This window comes from Labeo rohita, chromosome 6 (genome assembly GCF_022985175.1).
Source record: "Labeo rohita strain BAU-BD-2019 chromosome 6, IGBB_LRoh.1.0, whole genome shotgun sequence".
NCBI lineage: Eukaryota > Metazoa > Chordata > Actinopteri > Cypriniformes > Cyprinidae > Labeo > Labeo rohita.
The window spans coordinates 7146094-7170155 of NC_066874.1; the positions used below are offsets into that span (position 1 = coordinate 7146094).

General features: G+C 35.4%; 1 protein-coding gene across 1 annotated transcript in view; it reads left to right on the forward strand.

The window, feature by feature from the left end:
• Window positions 1-24062, forward strand: part of kalrnb (kalirin RhoGEF kinase b) — a 105035-nt gene that overhangs the window by 2372 nt on the left and 78601 nt on the right. The window contains exons 2-7 of the mRNA XM_051112065.1: window positions 16523-16615; window positions 16798-16912; window positions 17356-17548; window positions 19543-20043; window positions 22168-22290; window positions 22389-22580. Of these exons, the coding sequence (XP_050968022.1) occupies window positions 16523-16615; window positions 16798-16912; window positions 17356-17548; window positions 19543-20043; window positions 22168-22290; window positions 22389-22580 (1217 nt within the window). The remainder of the gene's footprint in view (window positions 1-16522; window positions 16616-16797; window positions 16913-17355; window positions 17549-19542; window positions 20044-22167; window positions 22291-22388; window positions 22581-24062) is intronic.

A 24062-nucleotide genomic window follows, 5' to 3' on the forward strand; every position in this document is an offset into this window, starting at 1 on the left:
TCTATGGTGCCCCCAAATTGAAAATGCATTTTAAATGCAGCTTCAAAGGGCTCCAAACAATCCCAGCCAAGGAAAAAGTGTCTTATCTAGCAAAACAATCTGTTATATATATATATTTTTAATTACAATTTATATACTTTTTAACCTCAAATGCTTGTCTCGTCTAGCTCTGCCTGAACTTGCCTGTTTTCTGGTCATGACAGTTAGGGTACGTCTAAAAACTCCCATCCCATTTTCTCCTCCAACTTTAAAATCGCCCTACATCACTGCAGAAGTACCAACCCAGAGTTTACATAGTGAACAGGCAAAGAAGATCAAACACTCTTTACGAAAAACAGTGATGTAGGACGGTTATGAAGTTGGAGGAGAAAATGAGACCAGAGTTTTTAGACGTACCCTAACTGTCAGCCAGAAATAAACAGTTCACACAGAGCAAGACAAGACAAGCGTTTGAGGATAAGAAGTATATAAATTGTAATTTATTTTTAGAAAATAACCGTTTTGACCCTTATTCCTTGGGTGGGATCATTTAGAGCCCTTTGAAGCTGCATTTAAACTGCATTTTGGAAGTTCAAATTTGGGGGCACCATAGAAGTCCATTACATGAAGTGAAATCCTTAAATGTTTTCCTTAAAAAACATAATTTCTTTACGACTGAAGAAAGAAAGACATGAACTTCTTGGATGACAAGGGGGGTGAGTATATAATCTGTAAATTTATGTTCTGGAAATGAACTAATCCTTTAATGTCAGTGTGGTACCTTTTGTTCACTTTCATCCATCAACTATATTTACATCCATCAACTACACTCTTAAAAATAAAGGTGCTTCATGATTCCATAGAAGAACCTTTAACATCTGAAGAAAATTTCTGTTTCACAAAAGGTTCTTTGTGGTGAAAAAAGGTTCTTCAGATTATAAAAAGGTATGAAAGAGATGGTTCTTTAAAGAACCTTTGACTGAATGGTTCTTTGTGGAACCAAAAATGGTTCTTCTATGGCATCACTGTGAAGAATCTTTTAAAGCATCTTTATTTTTAAGAGTGTACCTTTACAAAACAAAATGTAAAGACTGCAAACATTTATTTTCTTACTCAGATTTTGGGTCTTGCTTCCATTTAATTGACATTTGGCACAAAATGCATTGTCTTGTTATTTGAAATATTATTTAGAAAAATATAATAAATTCTGAATTACCACATTGGCGTATATTTTTGCTTTTTCAAGCATAAAGTCAATTCATTTTGATACATTTTTCAGAAAAACCTTTAATTTCTTATGTCATTTTAATTTAGGAATGCTTTTATATTTGAACTTGAAAATAAAAGAAGTACTGAATTTTTTTTTTTTTTTTTTTTTTTTTTTTGCAATATTTGATTTTAAGACAATTTTCAACTACAAAAGCAACATCGAAAACCACTGCTAGAATCAGGCATTTGTATAATAGCACTTTTGACTCCAAATCCTATATATTCATATATAGCCCAACGAGTGTCAGTCTGTCTCTCTGATTCGTCAGTTACAGGAGGTGTGTGTACGGGGCAGATTCTGAGTGTCTGCACCCTGCGACTCCTCCTATGATTGAGATTCTCTGGCACGTCCCTCCCAAACCCCCTGCGCCGTTATCCAACATATTCATAGTCTAATAGTGCCCGTATTTCTGCTCTCTTCATCGGATTAGCGTGATCACACTGGGTGGGATAATAATGTGCACAGGATTGGACGTCTGGGAGTCAGGTTGTCCCTTGTCCGCAAGGATGTCAGACACTGAGAGAGGGCGGCGGAGACAGACACCGCTGTGCCAGTGTGGGAGATCAAAATCACTGTGTGGAGACGAGCGTCTCGTTCATGCACAGCATCCCTGCAGACGCTCATCTGGGGTCTTGTTTGAGGTGTAACAGGGAGGCAGAATGAAAGAGAGCTTGAATGTTGCTTTATGAATATTAGTCACCTCATTACCTCTTATATGAGTCCATAGATAGATGGATAGAGTTGATACCATTTGAACGTAATGCAAAAAACCTACATCTGTTTTGAATTATGTAAGTTGGCAAATAAGTTGATTTATTTCAAAGTAATTGAATATAGTAAACGCCCACAGTAACTGGGGATGACAGCGAGCTGGCCTAAAAACCAAGAAGGGTCCCTTGTGTATTATAGCTGGAATCATTTTAAGCTGCTTAGCTTGTGGGTTTCTCTTGCTTAGGCTATGGCCAAAATGTTACAGTTGTCTGTAATGTGATAATATCAGTCTCCCTCCTGATAATATTAACTAATAAAATCATAGTCAATTTTTTTTTTTTTTAAGTGTAATGTCAGAATGTCATAAGAATATATGCGTACATGTGGTGTCTCTTGATGTCCTTGTTACATGATTTCTAATCTTTTAAATGCATATTATGCTTCTGGTAGTTTATGCTTTGCAGAATTTTAAAAATCTGTAGAGCTTCTCATTTAAGTATTTTGACATTTAAAGGTTGAGATTTGCCAGAGAGCGGATGTGCGTAGCTTGTTGTGGCATGATTTCTTAGCTCCAAAGAACAGTTTTTAAATAAACATATCTCACATTGTAAAGTACACAGCTGTTGAATTTATGATTGCTCTTTTATTATGTTCAGTTTTTACATTCCAAGTTCATAGATAAAGGGAATTTGCTTTTCCTGTTGGACACCATTCAGTTTCTGAATGTAATCTTTCTTTAAACTGTGAAAACATAAAAACAATGCTGTAAAACATTTTTTACAGAAATAAACTGTAAAAATACTACAGTAAAAACCTGTTAATTGGTTAAAGGATTAGTTCACTTCCAGCATAAAAAAAATCCTGATAGTTTAATCACCCCAATGTCATCCAAGATCTTCATGTCTTTCTTTTCTCATTCAAAAAAAATAAATTAAGGTTTTCGAGGAAAACATTCCAGGATTTTTCTCCATATAGTGAACTTAAAGGGGTCATCGGATGCTAAGTTCACTTTTACATGTTGTTTGAACATTAATGTGTGTTGGCAGTGTATGTACAAATCTACCCTATAATGATAAAAGTCCATGCAGTGGTTTTTAATTAATCTGTAAAAATAATATACCCTTTTTCAAATCGAGCCATTCTCAGATGCCTGTCGTTGTTGCGTCACACCCACAGAGGCCACTCCCACGATAGTTGATTGACATGAGCGTCTTACCTCAGATCAGTTGTTCAAGTCCCACCTCCATGTTTCGATGCCGGAGCAGGGATGTAAGTTAGACAAGCGATTGTGTTGTGAAATTAAAGAAATTAAGTTTTTTGAGGAAAACTTTCCAGGATTTTTCTCTGTATAGTGGACTTCAATGGTGCTTAATGGATTGTAGGTTAAAAATGCAGTTTCAGTGCAGCTAATAAGTAATAAGCGTCTTATCTAGTGAAACGATCAGTTATTTTTTAAAAAATGTACAATTTAAATACTTTTTACCATCAAATGCTTATCTTGTCTAGCTCTGCGATGTGCATGCATACTGTGTGCACTCCGGTTTAATACAGTTAGGGTATGTCGAAAAACTCCCATCTCATTTTCTCCTCCAGCTTCAAAATCGTCCTACATCGCTGCAAAAGTACTGACCCAGTGTTTACAAAGTGAATGTGAAAACAAGATTAAACACAGTTTAAAACAAAGGTAAACAAACAGCAATGTAGGACAGTTTGGAAGTTGGAGGAGAAAATGAGATGGGAGTTTTTCAACATACCCTAACTGTCTTGAACCGGAGTGCACAGAGTACGTGTGTGCATCATAGAGCTAGATAAGACAAGCATTTGTGGTGAAAAAGTGTATTTATTTAAGGAAATGACTGATCGTTTTGCTAGATAAGACCCTTATTCCTGCATTATTCCTGAAACTGCATTTTTAACCTTCATTCCGTTGAGCACCACTGAAGTGCACTATATGGAGAAAAATCCTGGAATGTTCTCCATAAAAAACTTAATTTCTTTCCGACTGAAGAAAGAAAGATATGAATATCTTGGATGACATGGGGGTGAGTAAATTATCAGGAAACTTTCATTCTGGAAGTTGAGTAATCATTCAACCATAAATTATAAATTCACTAATTATGTAATCACATTGGAAAAGTCACACGTGGTTAGTTCATCGTTTGTGTACTCCGGTTCAAAAAGGTAGGACAGGGTGAAAAACTGTCCTCCAACTTCAAAATCGTTCAACATCTTTGTTTGATCGTTTGACTTTCTTTCCACGTTTGCTGTGTAAACACTTGATCGATACTTCCGCCTATTGACCTTTACTGACCTTTCCAACGTGATTACGTAATGCATAAATCAAGCTAGTGCAAGCTGAGCATTTGTGGTTAAAAAGCATAAACATTTTTAACAACCAGTTGGCCACCATTGAAGCCCACTATATGGACAAAAATCCTGGAATGTTCTGGAATGAGGAAAAAATGATATTTTTTAGTGTATATTTTTTTCCAAAGAAAAAATGAGTGGTGCTTGCCTGTGCAAAAGTCATTGTCATAATGCTGAGGTGTTTGGAGTTGCTGTAAAGTGGTGGCTAGGGCATTTCTAGGGCATTCTGGGTTGTTGCTAGAAGGTTGCTTACTGGGTCCATTTAAAAGTGTCCTTCCCCAATTACCTGTTATGTTTGGGTCTCTAGATATGGCTCAGGTTCCTCATTGAGTTGAAGTCTTTGGGATTATTTTGGCTGTTGTCTGTTAAGTTAAAATTGTAAGTCTGTAATGTCCACTAATCATAACCAGCGTAAGTTGCTGACTAAGCGACTTCAGTAAGTGAGTAATTGGAAAAATGTTCAGAGTTCTGTCTTTTGGAGTGAAATCCAGGATGTTTTGCTTGTAACTGTGTCCTATGGAGACAAATTGTCAAGGTTGTGTCCAGTCAACCAGAAAAAAGCTTGTGAAGTTGTTATGCAGCTTCCTTTGCATGTGTCATCACACACTGAACTAGAAAGTGTGTCTCGCCTTCTGAGAGTGCAATAATACACAACTACAAAAATTAGCGGAGATAAGGTTTCATCCTCGGGAAATCTGTTGAAACTTGATAATGACATGACGTTAGGGGTCATATCACATTGTTTTGATTTGTGAAGTTCATCTTCCAGACATAAAAAGAAACTGAAAGAAAAAAATGAACAGCACGGTAAAGTGTTATTAGTTACTAGTGTTATAAGATAGGAGGCTAATGAGTAGCAAAAGAACTTGCTGCTTACTGAACATATTTTACTGAGCACTGATATTGAAAAATTGTTATCTTCAGCAACTAGACCACAAAGCAAAACCGCTCCCTGTGTTGTTATGATTTACTGTAATCCCTGAACATATGGATTTTACAAGATGCAAGAGTTACTCTCTATGCCCCGTTCCACACAGAAGATGACTGTGCTTAAAATCTAAAACATTGTCTTCAGAGAGGCAAACCTTGCACCACACACTTCATCCTCAGCAGGCCATCTCTCCTGAATGAGGGCCAGAGGGGTTGCTGTAGCAACTGTTGCCAAGATTCCTGCTCAGGACTGGAGTTCTCTGAGTAGAATAGGTACATTCAGTGATTATGTTGGCCAGGAGACAGTGAAATCAATTTCAGAAGTATTTTTGGATTATGTCCATTAGGGGCAACTCAGCTGCCACTTTTTCATTACACTTCTTTTACTTCCTGTCATTTGTCAGCAATGCACTGATTGAAATAGTTTCTATAGAAAATCTTTATGGGACCTTTATCTGACTTGGTTTTAATAAACGTAATATTAAAAGGATAGTTTACCCGAAAAATTCAATTCTGTCACCATTTATGTCGTGTGTGTCTCATGCTCATTGGTCCTCGTTAGGACTGGGCGATATTGCCAAAAAATCATATCTCTGTATTTTTTGGCTCTGTATTTTTTGGCTCTGTATTTTCCTATTTGCTATAGAGCTATAGAGGGCTTGCACTTACGTCACGCTTTGGTCAGTTACCCGGAGGTGCGTCATATTGGCGATACTCGGATTTAATCAGCAGCATGGATTGCACGGTTAACGTAGTACTGAATATGTTGTTCTGCTAATTTATACTGTCTAAACCACAGAAAAAAAAAACTTGAAAGCTGCTAAGTCATACAGAGAAGGACTTAGTAAGAAGAAAAGGGTCCAATGTTTTGATAAACTAAAGTTAATAGGTGGTAAAGATACGTACAAACAGTATTAATAAAGATATTAGCCTAATATTTCACATACCTGATTGGAAATTATAAGAACAAACACGAATGTTGTCAAGATTCTTGCTCTGGAAATCCTGGTTCAGTTTGGCCAACCACAAATGCCTTTTGTTCCTCTAGTTTTTTGCACTTTTCTAACTTTGATTTGTTATAAATTTGGGCAGTCTATAGAACTCCAAAATGTTTTTCCTGGACCAACTGATTAGTACATCTTAAAACATGATATTAATTGACCATTTTCAGCAGCAATATTCAGCAAAATGTGCAAGTTTCATTCAGTTCAGTGGCATTGATTACGGTAATTGTCACCAATATGGCCGACTGATGATGAGTCGTAAAAAAACACTCTATTATGTGCGAATAAAGGGGCTAAAATCACATTACATTGTAACATTGTAACATTACAATCTAAAAATAAAAACTAATTCTTAAAGCAGAAAGAGAATAAGTTAAATTTACTTAAAGGAGAAGTCCTCTTCCAGAACAACAATTTACAAATAATTTACTCACCCCCTTGTCATCCAAGATGTTCATGTCTTTCTGTCTTCAGTTGTAAAGAAATTATGGTTTTTGAGGAAAACATTTCAGGGTTTTTCCTCATATAATGGACTTCAATTGGTGCCCCGAATTTGAACTTCCAAAATGTAGTTTAAATGCAGCTTCAAAGGGCTCTAAACAATCCCAGCCGAGGAAGAAGGGTCTTATCTAGCGAAACGATGGGTCATTGTTTTCAAAAAATAAAAATTGTAATACTTTTTAAGCACAAAAGCTTGCATAGCACAGGCTCTCGGATACGTGTCCACAGTTCATTTTAAACAAAATTTTTATGTGACTCGGGAAGAACGAGTCGAAAAACTCTGTGTTATTTTCTCCTACAACTTCAAAATCCTCCGACATCGTTGTACCTTTTTGTTTGTAAACAGCGTTTGACTTACTTGCACTTTCCTGGTCATTGCGTGTTTGCATTGTAAACACTGGGTCTGTGGTTCCGCCTACATTCCGTGTGACCTTTCGACATGATTCAATAGTACAAGCTTTGTGCTTAAAAAAGTATACATTTTTTTTGTTTTTTTTCAAAAAAAAAAAAAAGACAGATCATTTCACTAGATAAGACCCTTCTTCCTCTGCTGGGATCGTTAGAGTCCTTTGAAGCTGCTTTCAAACTACATTTTGGAAGTTCAAAATCGGGGGCACCAATCAAGTCCATTATATGGAGAAAAATCCTGAAAAGTTTTCCTCAAAAAACATAATTTCTTCATGACTAAAGACAAAAAGACATGAACATCTCAGATGACAAGGGGGTGAGTAAATTATTTGTGAATTGTTGTTCCAGAAGTGGACTCCTTTAAAATTTAAGTTGACTTATTAATTGCATTGCAATCATCCTTTTACAGTTATCATAAATACACTTACTTGTAGGTTTGAAATTCTACAAATGGCACATTTATTGTCCAACTACAAATATTTTAGCAAAACGTAGGCTATATTTTAGTCAGCATTATTGCGCTTGTATTCCATTGCGTTCCGTCTGTTTGGCGTGCATTAGTGCAACAGCGTTCAATCACTGAAATCAGTGAAATTTAGTGGAGAGATTTGCTTGCAGAAGGCTCATGTACTTCTGAATATACCTGTGAAATGTAAGTTATGCACATCTCAAACACATGTCTCTGTCAGAGCATCTGAAGGGGCAATCCATTTTAAACTAGATGTGTTAACTACAGTGTATCTGAGTTATTTTAAAGCCCTTAATATAAACATGTCTCATGTTTGGGACAAATTGGATTATATCCACAGCGTCTCACTGTCTTCCACTATTTTACAGATCGTATCAAACTACTGTCTATATCTATATCTACTATCTATATAATCTGCATTGCCTCATACCATATCGTTTATAAAAATATATATATCGTACAAACTCAGTACATCGCCCAGTCCAAACATGCACGTTGGCACTTCCATGTTCATCTTCACCTTATGTGATGTGCTTTATGTATGTTGATCATTTTTTAGCCTGTTTTTACCTGTTCATCATATAAAGCAATCTCCTAAGACTTGGATTAAACTGCTCGATTTATATGGACTTGTTTTATGAGGCCTTCATAACTCTTTCTTCTACTTTAAAATATTTTGGAGGTCAAAATTGTTATATTCACTTACTGCACTGAAAATGTTCAATTGGCTCAACTAACACCAGTGGAGTTTTGGTTCCTTGCCGCTGTCGCCTCTGGCTTGCTTAGTTGGGGACACTTTTTCTTCACACGATATTGTATACTATTTGAACTGAACTGGCTAGATAATGCCATCATTGAATCCAATGAAGAACTGCCTTTACCTGAAAATTGAGTGTTTAATGTTGCCCTTGTGCATTATTGATGCACTATTTCCTATTTATTACTGTACAGCCGCTTTGTCACAATTCTGTATTGTTAAAGGCGGTATATAAATAAAGGTGACCTAACGTGCCAGTGTTGAAAGACATTCAATTCACATAATTCAGCTGACCAAAATAACATTTTCAATGCAGCAAACCAACAAACAATTTTAAGTTTTGACCTCCAAAATCCTTTACAGTGTTAGTTTTGTAACTAGACTTTCAATGGAGAGACATAGACCTTGGGTTTTATCAAAATTTTTTTTTGTGTTTCAAAAGATTTGTTTAGAAACAACCTAATGCTGACAGGATTTTCATTTTTGGGTGAAGTATCCTAAACATCCTAAACATATTATAGAATTGGTTGCTTTTTGGTAATTGTATTCCATGTGCTGTTAACTGTATACTGCATGTGAAAATGGAAAATATGAAATGCATGAATGTACATTAGGCTAAAAAAAGCCAAACCCAAGGGACTTCATTTCAGATATCCAGCACATGCCATTGTTGTATATCTGTGTAATATTTCAAAGCCATCTGCCTATTCGAAGATATTATCAGACGTTAGCAGACTGTTTGATCACATTACACATTTCTGCTTTGAATCACAGGCTTCAGCCTGAGTGTGATTTACACAAGTGTTGTAGAGATTATTTTTAGATTTGTTGGGATACGCGATTCATCTTGAAATATTAAAGATATTGTTTCATTCCTTTTAGGCTCTTCATTTCTGCTGCTCACCAAGGTTTTTCGTAGTTGATTTTCATTTATTTGATATTTGGCGAGATGTTACATCCTTTCCGTTTTTAGTCTTGCAGTTTGTTCGTGGTGGGTATTTCTAAGCACAAAGCAACACTTCTGAAAATAGCCCCCATGCCCCATTCAAGCCTACATTCCTCTGAATAGCCGGGCATCTATAAAATTTGGTAATATGAGATCACAGCCTAGTGTTATTGGACTGGGACCAGTTCTGATCTCACAGCTTAGACTTACACAATAGTTCATACTAACACCAAACCTCAGCCAGCCATTGTTTTCTGACTTCCCAGGACTGTAAGGCCCATAATTGTAGCTTACTGGCCCTGTCACTGTTCTTGCTGTCCTTGGCAAGATTCGACCCTGTGGGGCCATTTGGCAACTTTTTGGCAGGATTGGTTTCATTTAGTAATTGCAGAAAGCAGACTGTTTCCTGGTACTTCTGTGAGCTTTGTGTTACTGTTTATGTGGATACACCCTGATCCTGTAACATGGGAAATTCAGAATGCTTCATATCCTAACCCTCTGGTCAGGTTGCATTATGGGTGACAGTGGGAGCTCAGTGATTCTTTTGCTGATGTTCAGTCAGTTGCATACAGTCTCAAACCAGAAAACAGTGCATGGCATCCTTATGAAATATAGATACAGCACTTTGTATGCAGTGGATAATCTCATGACATCTCAGTGATGCCGTGTCCTTTCATCTGACAAATCTATCTGCAGTATTCACAACACTTGCAACAGTGCCTGGTTCTGCTGGGTAAAGCGGCAATCCAGCATTTTTGTGTGGAGTATCCTATAGGAACACTTTGTTTTTAGTGTTGTGGAAAACAATGATACTGTTTCAAATACTGTAGGAATGCATAATGCATGTTTTGCATGCGTTTTGCTGCTTCAAAGTTTAATTTGGAAGCAACATGGTCGATCAAGTTTGGTAATAAGCTGCGTCCCAATTTGCATAGTTGTATTGTGCACTACAAGTATTATGATGATGGAAAAGTACTGTAAGAAAGGCACATAAACATTAAAATTGCATCTTGTTTCCATAGACTACCTTGTTGCATACTGATTGCATGTGCATGTAAGCATAGCTAAATTCATTATTACATAACTTTTAGATTAATGCATTTTAAATCTCAGTTTTAGAAATGAACCACAACGTTAAAAGAGAGCAAGGAATTGCAATGCAGCAAACTGAAAAATAATATGTTAAAATATGTTTGCTTATTAAACTGTAATGTTGTTAGCATAGCAGTATTTGCTATTATTGTGATGTACAGCATTGCTACCTGTGCAGAGCATTGTAAATCAGTCACTGAAGTTCCATCTCAGCTTGGATGCTGCTTTAGAAAGCAGACTCGCAGTAGGCAGTGAAGCAGATCAGTAGGTTTTGGAACGGAGCCTCTTTTGTTGTGCAAGAGCTTGTGGGCAAGATTAGGCCAAAAACGTTCATGTGTACACACTTTAAATATCCAAATATATTACATAATCTGGGTACATTTGATGTTAACTAATTCTGCTATAGAGTAATATGTGAATCGATTAGGGATGCAGCGTTACACTTTTTTTAAAAATTAGCATGTAAGTAGCAAGGTGTTGCTCATGTGGGACTACAAATTAATACTGTGATTTTTTTTGTTGAGACCTTGTTAAATACATTTTTGCAGATACCAAAACACTGCCGTTTAAAAGTTTGGGATCAGTAAGATTTTTTATGTTTTTTAAAGAAGACTTTTCTGCGCATCAAGGCTGCATTTATTTGATTAAAAATAAGGTTTTCTATTTTAATATACTTTAACATAATATTTATTCCTGTGATGCTAAGCAGAATTTCCAGCATCATTAATCCAGTATTCAGTGTCATATTTTTTTTGGCTTAATATTTTTTTGGGAATCTGTAATACTTTTTTCAGGAATTTTTGATGAATAAAAAAATAAAAAATATTTCATATTTGATTAAAAGAAATTAATACTTTTATTCAGCAAGAATGTGTTAAATTGATAAAAAAAAAAGTGATAGTAAAAGATGTCTATTTTGAATAAATGCTGTTCTTCTTAACTTTTTATTCATCAAAAAATCAGGAAAAAAGTGTCACAGGTTCTAAAAAAATTTTAAGCAGCACAATTGTTTCCAACATTGATAATAAATCAGCATATTAGAATGATTTCTGAAGGACTGTGTGACACTGAAGACTGGAGTAATTATGCTGAAAATTCAGCTTTGCATCACTGAAATAAATTGTATTTTAAAGTATATTAAAATAGAAAACTGTTATTTTAAATTGCAATAATATTACATAATATTACTTTTTTCTGTATTCTTGATCAAATAATGGAAATTTGATGAGACAAGAAAAATCTGCCTGATTCCAAACTTTTGAAAGGCACTGTATATATATATATATATATATATATATATATATACTGTATATATATACACTAGCCAAAAATTAAAAAATGCAATTATTCTGTAATACATATAAAATTAAGTAATAATGTAACAGTAATAATGTTGGAAAATATTGATATAATTCTATTTCAAATAAATGCTGTTCATTAAACTTTCTATTCATTAAAGAATACTGAAAAAATATATTTACAAAAAACATTGTTTCCACAGAATAATTAAACAGCACAACTATTTTTAACATTGATAATAATATGAAGTGTTTATTGAGCAGTGAATCAGCATATTAGAGTGATTTCTGAAGGATCATGTGACACCGAAGACTGGAGTGATGATACTGAAAATTTAACTTTACCATCACAGGAATAAATTACATTTTAAAATATGTTAAAGGGGTCATCGGATGCCCATTTTCCACAAGTTGATATGATTCTTTAGGGTCTTAATGAAAAGTCTCTAATATACTTTGATTAAAAATTCTCATTGGTTTTGTAAAACAACACCCTTTTTACCTTGTCAAAATGAGCTCTGCAAAAATCATCTCATTCTAAGGGGATGTTCCTTTAAATGCAAATAAGCTCTACTCGCCCCGCCCCTCTCTTCTCTCTGTGGAATGACGGAGCCTGTTTACTTTAGCCGCTGAACTTCCTAACTACCACGTTATTAGGAAAGGCGATCGCAAAGATTCATAAAAAAACGCTTATACTCACTTCTGCTGTAAGTGAAGCTGGATCATGAATGATTCGCGCGAACATAGACGGATATATGTAGATCGGGAGGCGCATTCCATTCACAAACAAATGTAATCCACTGCATCTTCAGAAGCTCAGATGTCGGGAGTAAATGACGACCACTATTTCATTATTTCATTATTTTCACTTCATTATTACGTCCAGCAACACAACACCTCAATCGCTCAATCTGAGATATTCTTGTCTAACTTACATCCCTGCTCTGGCATCAAAACAAGGAAAGTTACTGGACTGTGACAGCTGGTTTGAGGTAAGAGCTCATGTCAATCAACTATTGTGGGAGCGGCCTCTGTGGGTGTGACGGCACACCGACAGGAATCTGAGAATGGCTCGATTTGAAAAAGGGGATATTATTTTTACAGATTAATTAAAAACCACTGCATGGATTTTTATCATTATAGGGTAGATTTGTACATACACTGCCAACACACATTTCATGTTCAAACAACATGAAAAAGTGAAGTTTGCATCCGATGACCCCTTTAAAATAGAAAATTATTTTTACTGTATTTTTGATCAACAAGATGCAGCCTGGATGAGAAGAGACTTCTTTCAAAAACATTATAAAACCTGCCAACCTTTGAACAGTAGTGTAAATACATATTTTTTGTGAGCGTTGGAAAACTTACTTAGCCTACACTTCGTTGAGCCTGGGACAATGTTGTCACCATACAATTGGGCAGATTAGGAAATTGTAAATGAGAAATGACTGTGTTCACGAGTGTTTAAGCAGACTTGTCCTCATATATGTGTGTGTGAGAGAGTGTGAAATAGCATCTGCCCTCTAGCAGGGGCTGGGGAAAGTAAGTTCTCACAGTAAATTTAACATGCCATGTTCAGCATCAAACTCTTCTACTCAGGTTTAATAGTTTATGTAGTCTGCAGACGAGAGCGAGCAAGAGAGATAAAATGCAGACATAAGCAGGGTAAAGATGTTTTTTAGGCCTCATACAGACTCAACAGATGTACTGCACAGTAGTGTGTGTGTGTGTGTCTGTGTGTGTAAGCAAGTGCATGTGGCGCATCTGTGAACATGCAGCTTGTGTGTATACTGTATGTGTTTCTGCTGTCTATGTGTGTTTAAGTATGATTGAACTTTTCCCCACCGGCTGTCCCGGTGCCCAGCTGTCGGCTATGGGATTACAGAGCGGGCAGATTACACCACTAATGAATCTAAACAGAAGGAGACGTGCCAACAGCTGGGCCTCCCTGCCCCCCGCTCGACCTACTATGGCCTACTACTCTATATTCCATGCAGCCAGTATTACACTTAATACTGTTGTCTGTCATTCAGTGTTTACAGAATACATGTGTCCCCTGTGATCCTTATACAAAACGTAGAAAGCAGCAATGCTGGTAGCACGCCCACACAACATTCTGTTTGTATATAAATTCACCAAGAACAGAACTGTTGTTGTAGTCTATTTATGTTATATTTGCTCAATTCAAGGATGCTATCTTGTGTATACGCGTGTTCCGCATTCGCAAATCAGTCTGAATGAACAATGTAATGGTGTTAATGGGAAGACTAATTAAAAAACAGTTAACAACTCACACACTTTGATAAAACCACTTTATGTCAAAATAAAACTTGAAATGGCCTGAAAACATGATCTGTGGGAGGTTTTACTGAATAATCAGCTTGGTGAAATTTAAAGTAGGCTTTAATCTCCGTGTCTGTGACCAATATTTACAGAGCTTTGATGACTGATGATCTGAAAAATTCAAAAATAGCTGCTTTACAGAAGAAACTGAAGTTGTAGAAAGCAACATTGACACTTTTTTCAGTTGTCTGTTTATTTTGTTATTGAGAGAAAAGTGCGCAGCACATATTCACATATTCATCTTAATGCCGCTTTCAGCAGCATGTACGGCATTGGGATGCTTGCTGTATACCGCTGTAAAAGTATTTAGAGGTTCAAGCGCGTAGTGCTGAACCCCCATTGTAATTCTTAGAATGGCCAAGGATCAGCAATCTCCACGTAAAACTGATCACGCAGACCAAACTGTAAGTCATAGAGGCTTGAAACTTGGAGCGATGGTAGTACTCACACCGCCTACAACATCGGCCTGACGGGGGCGCTACAGTGAAGAAAAGTACGAAATCGATCATAACTCCTAAACCATTAGTCGCAGGCTCAAGTGTCATATGTCGTTGGAATCCTTGGCTCACATCAGAGAAAACGTACGCCTCCTAGGTTTTTCACCTGATCGGAAATAAACAAGTGCAAAAAGATTCCCTATAAATATTAATAATTATCAAAAAAGTGTTGAAATTTACCCTTTGGGAAGCTATAACGGGGTTATTTAGAAAAGGACCCTGTCCAAATTTACCCATAATCCTATAAAGCCTAAGGGAAAACTCAAAACTGTACGAAACCTTCTGAGCACATGCAACAGGTGATTCTAAATAAGCATGCAAAGTTTTAAGGGGATCGGACCACAGCTGGTGCTATAACAGTCATAAATGTTATAAGCATAATATTTCTTTCGTAAATTACCTGGTTTTGCCAAAAATACTTTTTTTTAAAAAGCCTGCTAAATAATGTCTTTTTTCATATGTGCTTAAATGCCTTAAAGCGTTTGAACCCCCCTGCTTGCAGCTATGTTTTCAACTTATTTTTACCCCTTAAATCAAAACACAAAAAAGGACTTAGCTGTGAGTATATCGTGGCTTTTAGGAACAGGGACAAGTAAGGTCCCAATATGGCTACATCCATTTATGATTTTATTAAACATACACTGAATATGTTGTTATTATTGTATACTGTTATAATGTGTACACTGTAAATTGTGGAATAATTCACTCAAAATGAAAGTTCTGGCACAGTTTCCTCACCCTCATGTTGTTCCAAAGCTCAGTGTTTTGTTTTCTTTTCGTAAAGCACAAATGGAGACGTTTAGCAGAATGTTCATGTTGCTCTTTTCATATAATAATTCTCATATAATAAAAGTGAATGGTTACCAGGAGCTGTCAAGCTCAAAAATAACTAAAAGAACCATACAAATGCCACAGTAGTATATTCAGATTATTTGAAGTCTGTGAAGTTCTACGATAACTTGGTGTGAGGAAAAATACCGAAATTTGTCATTAGTTTTTAGATTTGTGACCCTGGACCACAAAACCAGTAGCACGGGTATATTTGTAGCAATAGCCAGCAATACATTGTATGGGTCAAAATGATTGATTTTTCTTTTATGCCAAAAATCATTAGGATATTAAGTAAAGATCATGGTCCATGAAGATCTTTTGTAAATTTTCCACCGTAAATATATCAAAAGTTAGTTTTTGTTTAGTAATATGCATTGCTAAGAACTTCATTTGGACAACTTTAAAGGCAATTTTCTCAATATTTTTTGTGCACCCTCAGATTCTAGATTTTCAAATAGCTGTATCTCGGCCAAATATCAATGGAAAGCTTATTTATTCAGCTTTCAGATGATGTATAAATCTCAATTTCAAAAAATTGACCCTCATGACCGGTTTTGTGGTCCGGGGCCACATTTGTATCATTTCAAATATGGCACATACATGTCCATAGCATCCATTCTAATGCCAAACTTTATTAGTTCTTCTCTCAGATGTATTTGCCATATTTGGAAATATGCATTTTGAAACTGCTTAAATGAAATATGAGAACTGTGTTGCAGGGGAATATTTTTCATTGAATGTTCCTGTTTGCTGTGCAGGAGTTGTATGGGCCACCGTTATGGTGCTTTAACTTTATGGTTGCTATTTTGCCATTTTTAGAGCTTAACAGGTGCTCGTCACCATTTGCTTTTATTGTATTGAAAAGAGCAGCAAGAAGACGTCTCTAGCATCACATTTTGCAATAAACAGAAGAAATAAAATCCTATGGGTTTAGATGGACAACATGAGGTTGAATAAATGCTGAACTTTTCCTTTGAGAATAATTAAAAAAACACTTCTCAGCCGATCACTCTTCTGAAAATTGGAGCAGGCGTGTTTCCTTCTTTATCTATGGTGGTTACAGCCCTGAGTCTATATATAACTTTTATATCCCTTTCTTTCTCTCCTCTCTCTCAGTCCTGTCATTCTCATCAGGATCTCTTAGGAATGATGGAATAAAGGCGGCTGATGTTCTAACGGTTTTAAGAGAGAAGGTTGCCTTTGTCTCAGGTGGGAAATGTATAATTGCATTGTAAACACACACACACACACATTGATTCACTGTGGAACAGCTTTGTCTCAGCACCCTCTAAAGCACGCACACACACAAGCTCATGGGTATTACCGTAATTAGGGCCATTGAAGTGCTTTGAGTAGTAAAATTAGCAATAAAACGTCCCTCTTCTTTTCAGGAGGACGAGACAAGAGAGGGGGACCCATCCTTACATTCCCTGCACGAAGTAATCATGACAGAATAAAGCAAGAAGACTTGAGGAAACTGGTGACCTACCTCTCTACTGTGCCCAGGTTGTAAAACTCCAACATTTATTTTGAACGCCACATTTAAAATTTCCCCTGAAAGATTTCCCTGAAGAAAAGTATATAGAGAAAGCAGTCTCGGAATATAAACATAAAAGACTTCTGCTTGTTTAGCCCTCTAAATCTTATCAAAACAGCTCAAATTGCTTACAGCACATCCACAATTTATTATTATATCATTTCTAAAGTTTGAGAAATAAAGGATGAGATATGGATGCATTTAAAGTCTTTGATTAGAGCCTCTATTTGATCTTTAGGGCTTTCTGATGCAATGTGATGCAACTCTAAAAATATATAGCTTCACTGATGTTGAACTAAGCTTAGGCAATTGTTAAAAAGATACTGTATGCACAGATTTTATTAACATTTCTTTGGATGGCCTTAAGTTGTTGGTCTTTCTCTAACTTTCTCAATCTCTTTATCCTGTGCAGTGAGGATGTAAGTAAACGAGGGTTTACGGTGATCGTAGACATGCGTGGCTCGAAGTGGGATCTAATCAAGCCGTTGCTGAAGACGCTACAGGAGTCATTTCCAGCTGAGATCTGCGTCGCTCTCATTATCAAACCAGACAACTTCTGGCAGAAGCAGAAGACCAACTTTGGCAGTGCCAAGTTCACCTTTGAGGTATAAGAATGGAATTTGTCTAATAAGAAAGCCACAGAAAAGTCTGCTTTAAATTGTTTATACTTACATATTGATTTTAGAAAAAAAAAAGTTAGAAAAAAAGTCAGAATTGCAAGAAATAAACTCGGAATTTCGAGAACTCAAAATTCCGAGATACAAACTTGTAATTGTGAGGAAAAAAGTGAGAACTGTGATTTATAATTTTTTCTTGAAATTGGGAATTCATTTCTTGCAATTCTGACTTTATTTCTTGCAATTGTGAGTTTATATTATGCAATTCTGAGAAAAAAAATAGAATTTTAATTTTATATCTTGCAATTCTGACTTTATTTCTCACAATTGTGAGTTTATATTGCACAATTCTGACTTTTTTTCTTATAATTGTGAGTTTATATTGCGTAATTCTGACTTTATTTCTCATAATTGTGACTTTATTTTTCACAGTTGCAAGTTTATATCTCAAAATTCTGACTTTATAACATACAACTGCGAGAGAAAATGTCAGAATTGCGAGTTATTTCATAATCGTTACTTTTTTCTCACAATTGCGAATTTATTTCTCACAATACTGACTTTATTTCTCATAATTGTGACTTATTTCTCAGAATTGCTAGTTTATATCTCATAATTCTGACATGCAATTTAGCATTTGTATCTCACAATTCTGGGGAAAAAATCAGAATTGCAAAATATAAACTCACAATTGTGAGTTATAAAGTTAGAATTGCGAGATATGAAATTGCAATTCTTTTTTTCTCAGAATTGCATGATATGAACTCACAATTGTGAGAAAAAAGTCAGAATTGCAAGTTATCTCATAATTCAGATTTTTTTTCTTGCAATTGCAAGTTTATTTCTCACAATTCTGACTATTTCTCGCAATTGTGAACTTGTATCATGCAATTCTAAAAAAAAAAAGTCTAAATTGTAATTTTATATCTCACAATTCTAACTTTATAACTCTCAGTTGTGAGTTTACATTCACTGCGACTTTATTTCTGACTTGCAAGTTTATATCTCACAATTCTGAATTTATTACATGCAACTATGAGTTTATATCTCACAATTTTGAGAAAAAAAAACATCAGAATTGTGAGTTTGTATCACGCAATTCTGAGAAAAAAAAAAACTTTTTTATTTTTTACTCAGTGTCAGAAATGGCCTTTCATACTTATGTTCACCAAGGGAAATACAGTAAAAAACATAATACTGTGAAATATTATTACAATTTAAAGTACCTTTTTTTTTTATTAGTATAACTTACAAAATGTCATTTATTTCTGTGATTCAAAGCTGAATTTTCAGCATCTATTACAGTCTTTAGTGTCACATTATACTTCAGAAATTATTCCAACATGCTGCCCAATTTCAACAGGTTAATGTGAATCTTAAGGGTCTTTGTGAAATGTCTGCAAAATACTTTAGTTAAAATTCTTCAATGTTTGTGTAAAACAACACCCTTTTCACCTTGTCAAAAACAGCTCTGTTCACAGTAACCCATTTTGGTGCATGTCTCTTTAAATGATAATGAGCTACTGCTGACCCCGCCCCTCTCTTTAGTATTTTGTGTATTCGGTGACGTTACCATCAAAAACAAATCTAATCCAATGCGTCCTCAGTGGCTCTGATGTCGGGAAAAAATGAAGACTCTTATGTTCACTTTTACATCTAACTACAAAACACCTGCATTGCTTACAAAACGTTGTTGCTACAGCTGCTCGAGCACGAAGAAAATGGCAGACAGCGTACAACTGGCTGAGGGCAGAAATATGCTAATACGGGACAGTCTGTTAGCGGTCGTGGGTGGAAAATCTAAACGGCTTGATAATTGAGACTGTTTAGGTTTTTGGGGATTAAAAAAAGGAGTAAATGGATTTTTGTCCTTGTAGGGTGGTTGTGCCCACACACTGCTAAGACGTATTTGTATGCAAACACCATGTGAAAGTGAATTTTGTATTTTTGGTAAATGAGTGGCTGTTCTTTGCTTCTTTTAGACCAGTATGGTTTCAGTGGAGGGTCTGACGAAGTTGGTGGACCCGTCTCAGCTGACATCAGATCTGGAAGGAACCCTGGAATACGACCACGTGGAATGGACTGAGCTCCGCGTTTCCCTTGAGGAGTTCACTGGAGGCGCTCTGCACCTCCTCTCTCGGCTGGAAGAGCTGCAAGAGGTGCTTTCTCGCCAGGAGCTGGCCACTAACGCAGAGGAAGCACGGAAACTCCTGGAGGAGCATGCTCGACTGAGAAAGACTATGACGAAGGCACCGGTGGATGAGTTGGACCATGAAGGACAGCGACTCCTTCAGAAGATCAGGGATGGGGGAGACGGGAGACTCTCTGGTGGGGCTGACTTCCAGAGTTTGGTACCTAAGATTTCTGCTCTGTTGGATAAACTGCAAGTTACGCGACAACACCTGCTACAGGCCTGGCACAACCGCAAACAACAGCTGGACCAGTGTTTTCAGTTACGGCTGTACGAGCAGGATGCAGAAAAGGTTAGAGGACAGAATGAGAGTGTGAAATATAGGGAAGCGTAAATAATAAAGGAAGAACAAACAATCAGGAACGAAAAAAGAGATATCTATAATTTAGAGCAATGACAATCATAAAACAAAAATTGCAAATACAACAACAACAATGGCGACAATAATAACAATAACTATTAATATCAATATTATTATGATTATTAATTTATTTAAATAATATTATTTTTATTAAATGATGAACTTAATAATATTAAATATAATATTCAAAAATAATGGAATAATACAATTTAATATTTATTTAATATGATAATTTTTATTGGATTTATTACAAAAAAATATATATATTTTTTGCTGTAGTAATAATACAATTGTACTGTAAATAAAAAATAATTAAAATAATTAGCAATAATAATTATAGTAAATTATAGTAAAATAATTATTTAAATAGTAAATATTATTATTTTTTACGAAATTATAAACTTAAATAATAATAATAATTTTAAATATAATATTTAAAAATAGTAGAATAATACAATTTAATATGTAATATTTATTAAATATCCTTTTTATTACATTTGAAATAATAATTTATATTTTTAATGTTTTAACATTTTACTGCAGTAATTATATGATTGTACTGTAAATAAAAAATAATTTAAATACTTTATATAAATAATAATTAACATTATAGTAAAAACAGTAAAATAATAAAATAATAATAATAATAATAATAATAATCTGTTTATTTAAATATTATTTTTATTAAATTATAAATGTAAACAATAATAATAATTTTAAATATAATATTCAATAATAATATAATTATAACTTTAATATTGAATATTTATTGAATGTATTTTTTAATTTAAAAATTATATATTTTAAAATATTTTTATATTTCACTGTAGTAGTAATACTATTGTACTGTAATTAAAAGAATTAAAAGTATTTATTAACAATAATAATTAACATTATAATGAAATTAATAAAATAATAGTAACTATTATTATTGTTATTTTTATTCAATTAAATTATTTTATATATAATATATAATAACTATAATAATAATAATAATTTAAAAAACTATAATAAAAATAATAATAATATTATAATAATAAATAATATTTTTGTATTAAATTAAATTATTTAATATATTTAATTAGAATAATAACAATAAAACATCAATAAAATTAAAATTATAATACAATAATAAAATTATTAATCATATGTAATTATGTCTAATAAAATGTATTTTAAACATTTTAATATTCACTCATATTTATGGCGTAATGCCTTTGCTTTTAGACCTTAAAGACTTTCTTTTGTTTACAACAGATTTAAAAATAAATAAATAAATAACGTAAGGCAACAAATTAAGGAATTCATCCTAATGACTTTATAGCCATGTTTTATTCATGAATTGCCTATGTTTAGTTATACCGCGGCAGTAAAATATGTTGTACCAGTTTATTCCTTCTTTTCATTTAGTTAAGTTGGGGCAAGCTACAGGCACATACTCACATTTACATATACAGTATATATTGCACAAGTAAACACCACTCACATTTTTAGAGCTAGCAAGTGCTAGTGCTAGCATGATTCAATAAAAAAAACATGCACTGGTATTAGAGTGCTGTGGGTGAAGGTCATACAAAAAGTGTAAATAATGAATGATGCGAATGATAATAGTATGTTCACTGTACTCCCTTCTGTGGCCTGATGTCCGCGGGAGGCCGCGTGTTCCGTTTAAGCCCAAACGGAGAAGCAGTCTCACACTCCCCGGTCCTGCTGACTGAGCCCATCTGTGCACCACCAGAGCCAGAACACTAAGGGCTATTGCTTGTACATCAGCCAAAGAGAAAATCTGTGTATATTAAGGTTCACGTGTAGATCACTAGAACACTAACAGGGAGTTAAATCACCCAAAGCCGTACAACAACTGTTAAGCAAATTTTCCTGGGCCTTTGTAAATATTTATGTCCAAACGTGACTCTCGATTGGTCCAAAATGATAATCTACAGCCTGTGGTCATCATTGGCTTTTAAGTCTGGGTCTAAACACATTGGAAGGGTGTTTTGTGACCAAACTGTCTGTGAATGCAACATTTTCTGCTTCATTTCTCTCTCTCTGTAGATGTTTGAATGGATCGGACACAATAAAGAGCTGTTCCTGCAGACGCACACAGACATTGGTGTGAGCTACCAGCATGCAGCCGATCTACAGACCCAGCATGACCACTTTGCCATGAACTCTATGGTACGAAGGAGGAATGCTAGAAGAAAACACTCTCACTGAACAAAATCGAACAGCTTTTGTGTCGTCTTGTTACTAATTTAATGGCTCTGTCCTTTCAGAATGCGTATGTCAATATCTCGCGTATCGTCTCGGTGGCGACGCGGCTCTGTGAGGCGGGTCATTATGCTGCCGCTCAGATACAACAGATCTCCGGTCAGCTGGATCAGGACTGGAAGAGCTTTGCTTCAGCGCTGGAGGAGCGCAGTGCCATCTTGGCCATGTCCTCTGTGTTCCACCAGAAATCCGAACAGGTAATAACTGAGCTGTTTGGTCACTGATTTTTCATTCATTTAAATCGATAATTTACACCCATTCATTCTCTTACCCATATTCTAGCTTACCCACTTTATTAAAATTTTTAATGCTAAGCATTGATTGTTTAAATAAGACCATATTTAGCACGTCTATTGTATCGTATTTGCTTTCCAGTTAATTTTGTTTCACAAATCTATTGCAGCCGCTGTGATTATTTAGAGCCTTTGTCATGAGTGACATTTTCCACTACATGTGATATTTTTTGTCCTTCATCATCTTTTCTTTTCAAATGATTAACAGTGATTTTGAATCAGCTATTTTTGCTAGTTATTTTCTATGTATGGTCACTAGAAAGGGAGCTTTGTGCTGTAAGCGCTGTCCGGCTGTATTATTTAAAAAGATTTTAGTGTAAAAGCATTTGAATGGTCACGGTTCAGAGATCTTCAAGTAAAACTGATCGTGCAGACCAAACCATAAGTCATAGAGACTTGAAACTTGGAGGGATGGTAGTACTCATACCACCTACAACATGACCATAGCTCACCCCAATCGGCCTTACGGGGGGCGCTACAGCGATCAAAAGTATGAAATGGTTCATAACTCCTAAACCGTTAGTCGGAGACTCGAGTGTCGTACATTGTTGAAATCCTTGGCTCACAAAATGCCTCAGATTCAGTTGTGAGCATGACAAAATTTTCGGGTGTTTCGCATTTTTTGAAAAACCTACTTTTGTGAACTAGTCCTACGCTTTTTGCCCAATCAGAACCAAGCTAGTGCAGAGAAAATCAAAAAAAGTGGCAGGGCCACTTTTAGCAAAATGCCTATAATTTCTGAACGGAATGTGATATCTCCGCCAAACTCAGAACACTTATGTAAGAGCACAGTCTGAGGTCACACTGAAAAAAATGCAGAACTTGGCCACTTGGTGGCGCTATAAGAGAGAAAAACATAAAAATGGCTATAACTATGCGACCATTTGTCCTATCAACCTGAAAATTGGTGTGCGCGGTCTTGGTCAGAAGTGCCACAAGCGTCTACAAGGACATTTGCACATCTCCAAAAACATGGCCGCCATTGGCCAACAAATTTTGAGCACCTGTTAGAAAAGGTTAACAGAGACCGATCGGAACGAAACTCGTGGGCCTTTTCGACTCACAGCTTCAATACCAGTCATAAATGTTAAAAAACATCATGGTTCTATGGTAGTTGAGCGCAAGATTTCTAAATTGCCTAAAATAATCAGGTGTTGGCTGTTAGCTAAGAGAATACTTTTTGTGCACAAAGAAAACAACAATAATGACTTTATTAATTAATTTCTGTGTCAGTCTCTGCCTCACGTTCAGAACAGTACCATGACGCATCCGTGTGCATTCCAACAGAATGACAGAATTTTCATTTTTGGGTGAACTGTCCCTTTAAGTTAAAATGTGATTTAATATAGCTGATTCTGACTATGATTCGGAGAAACAGCACCTTAA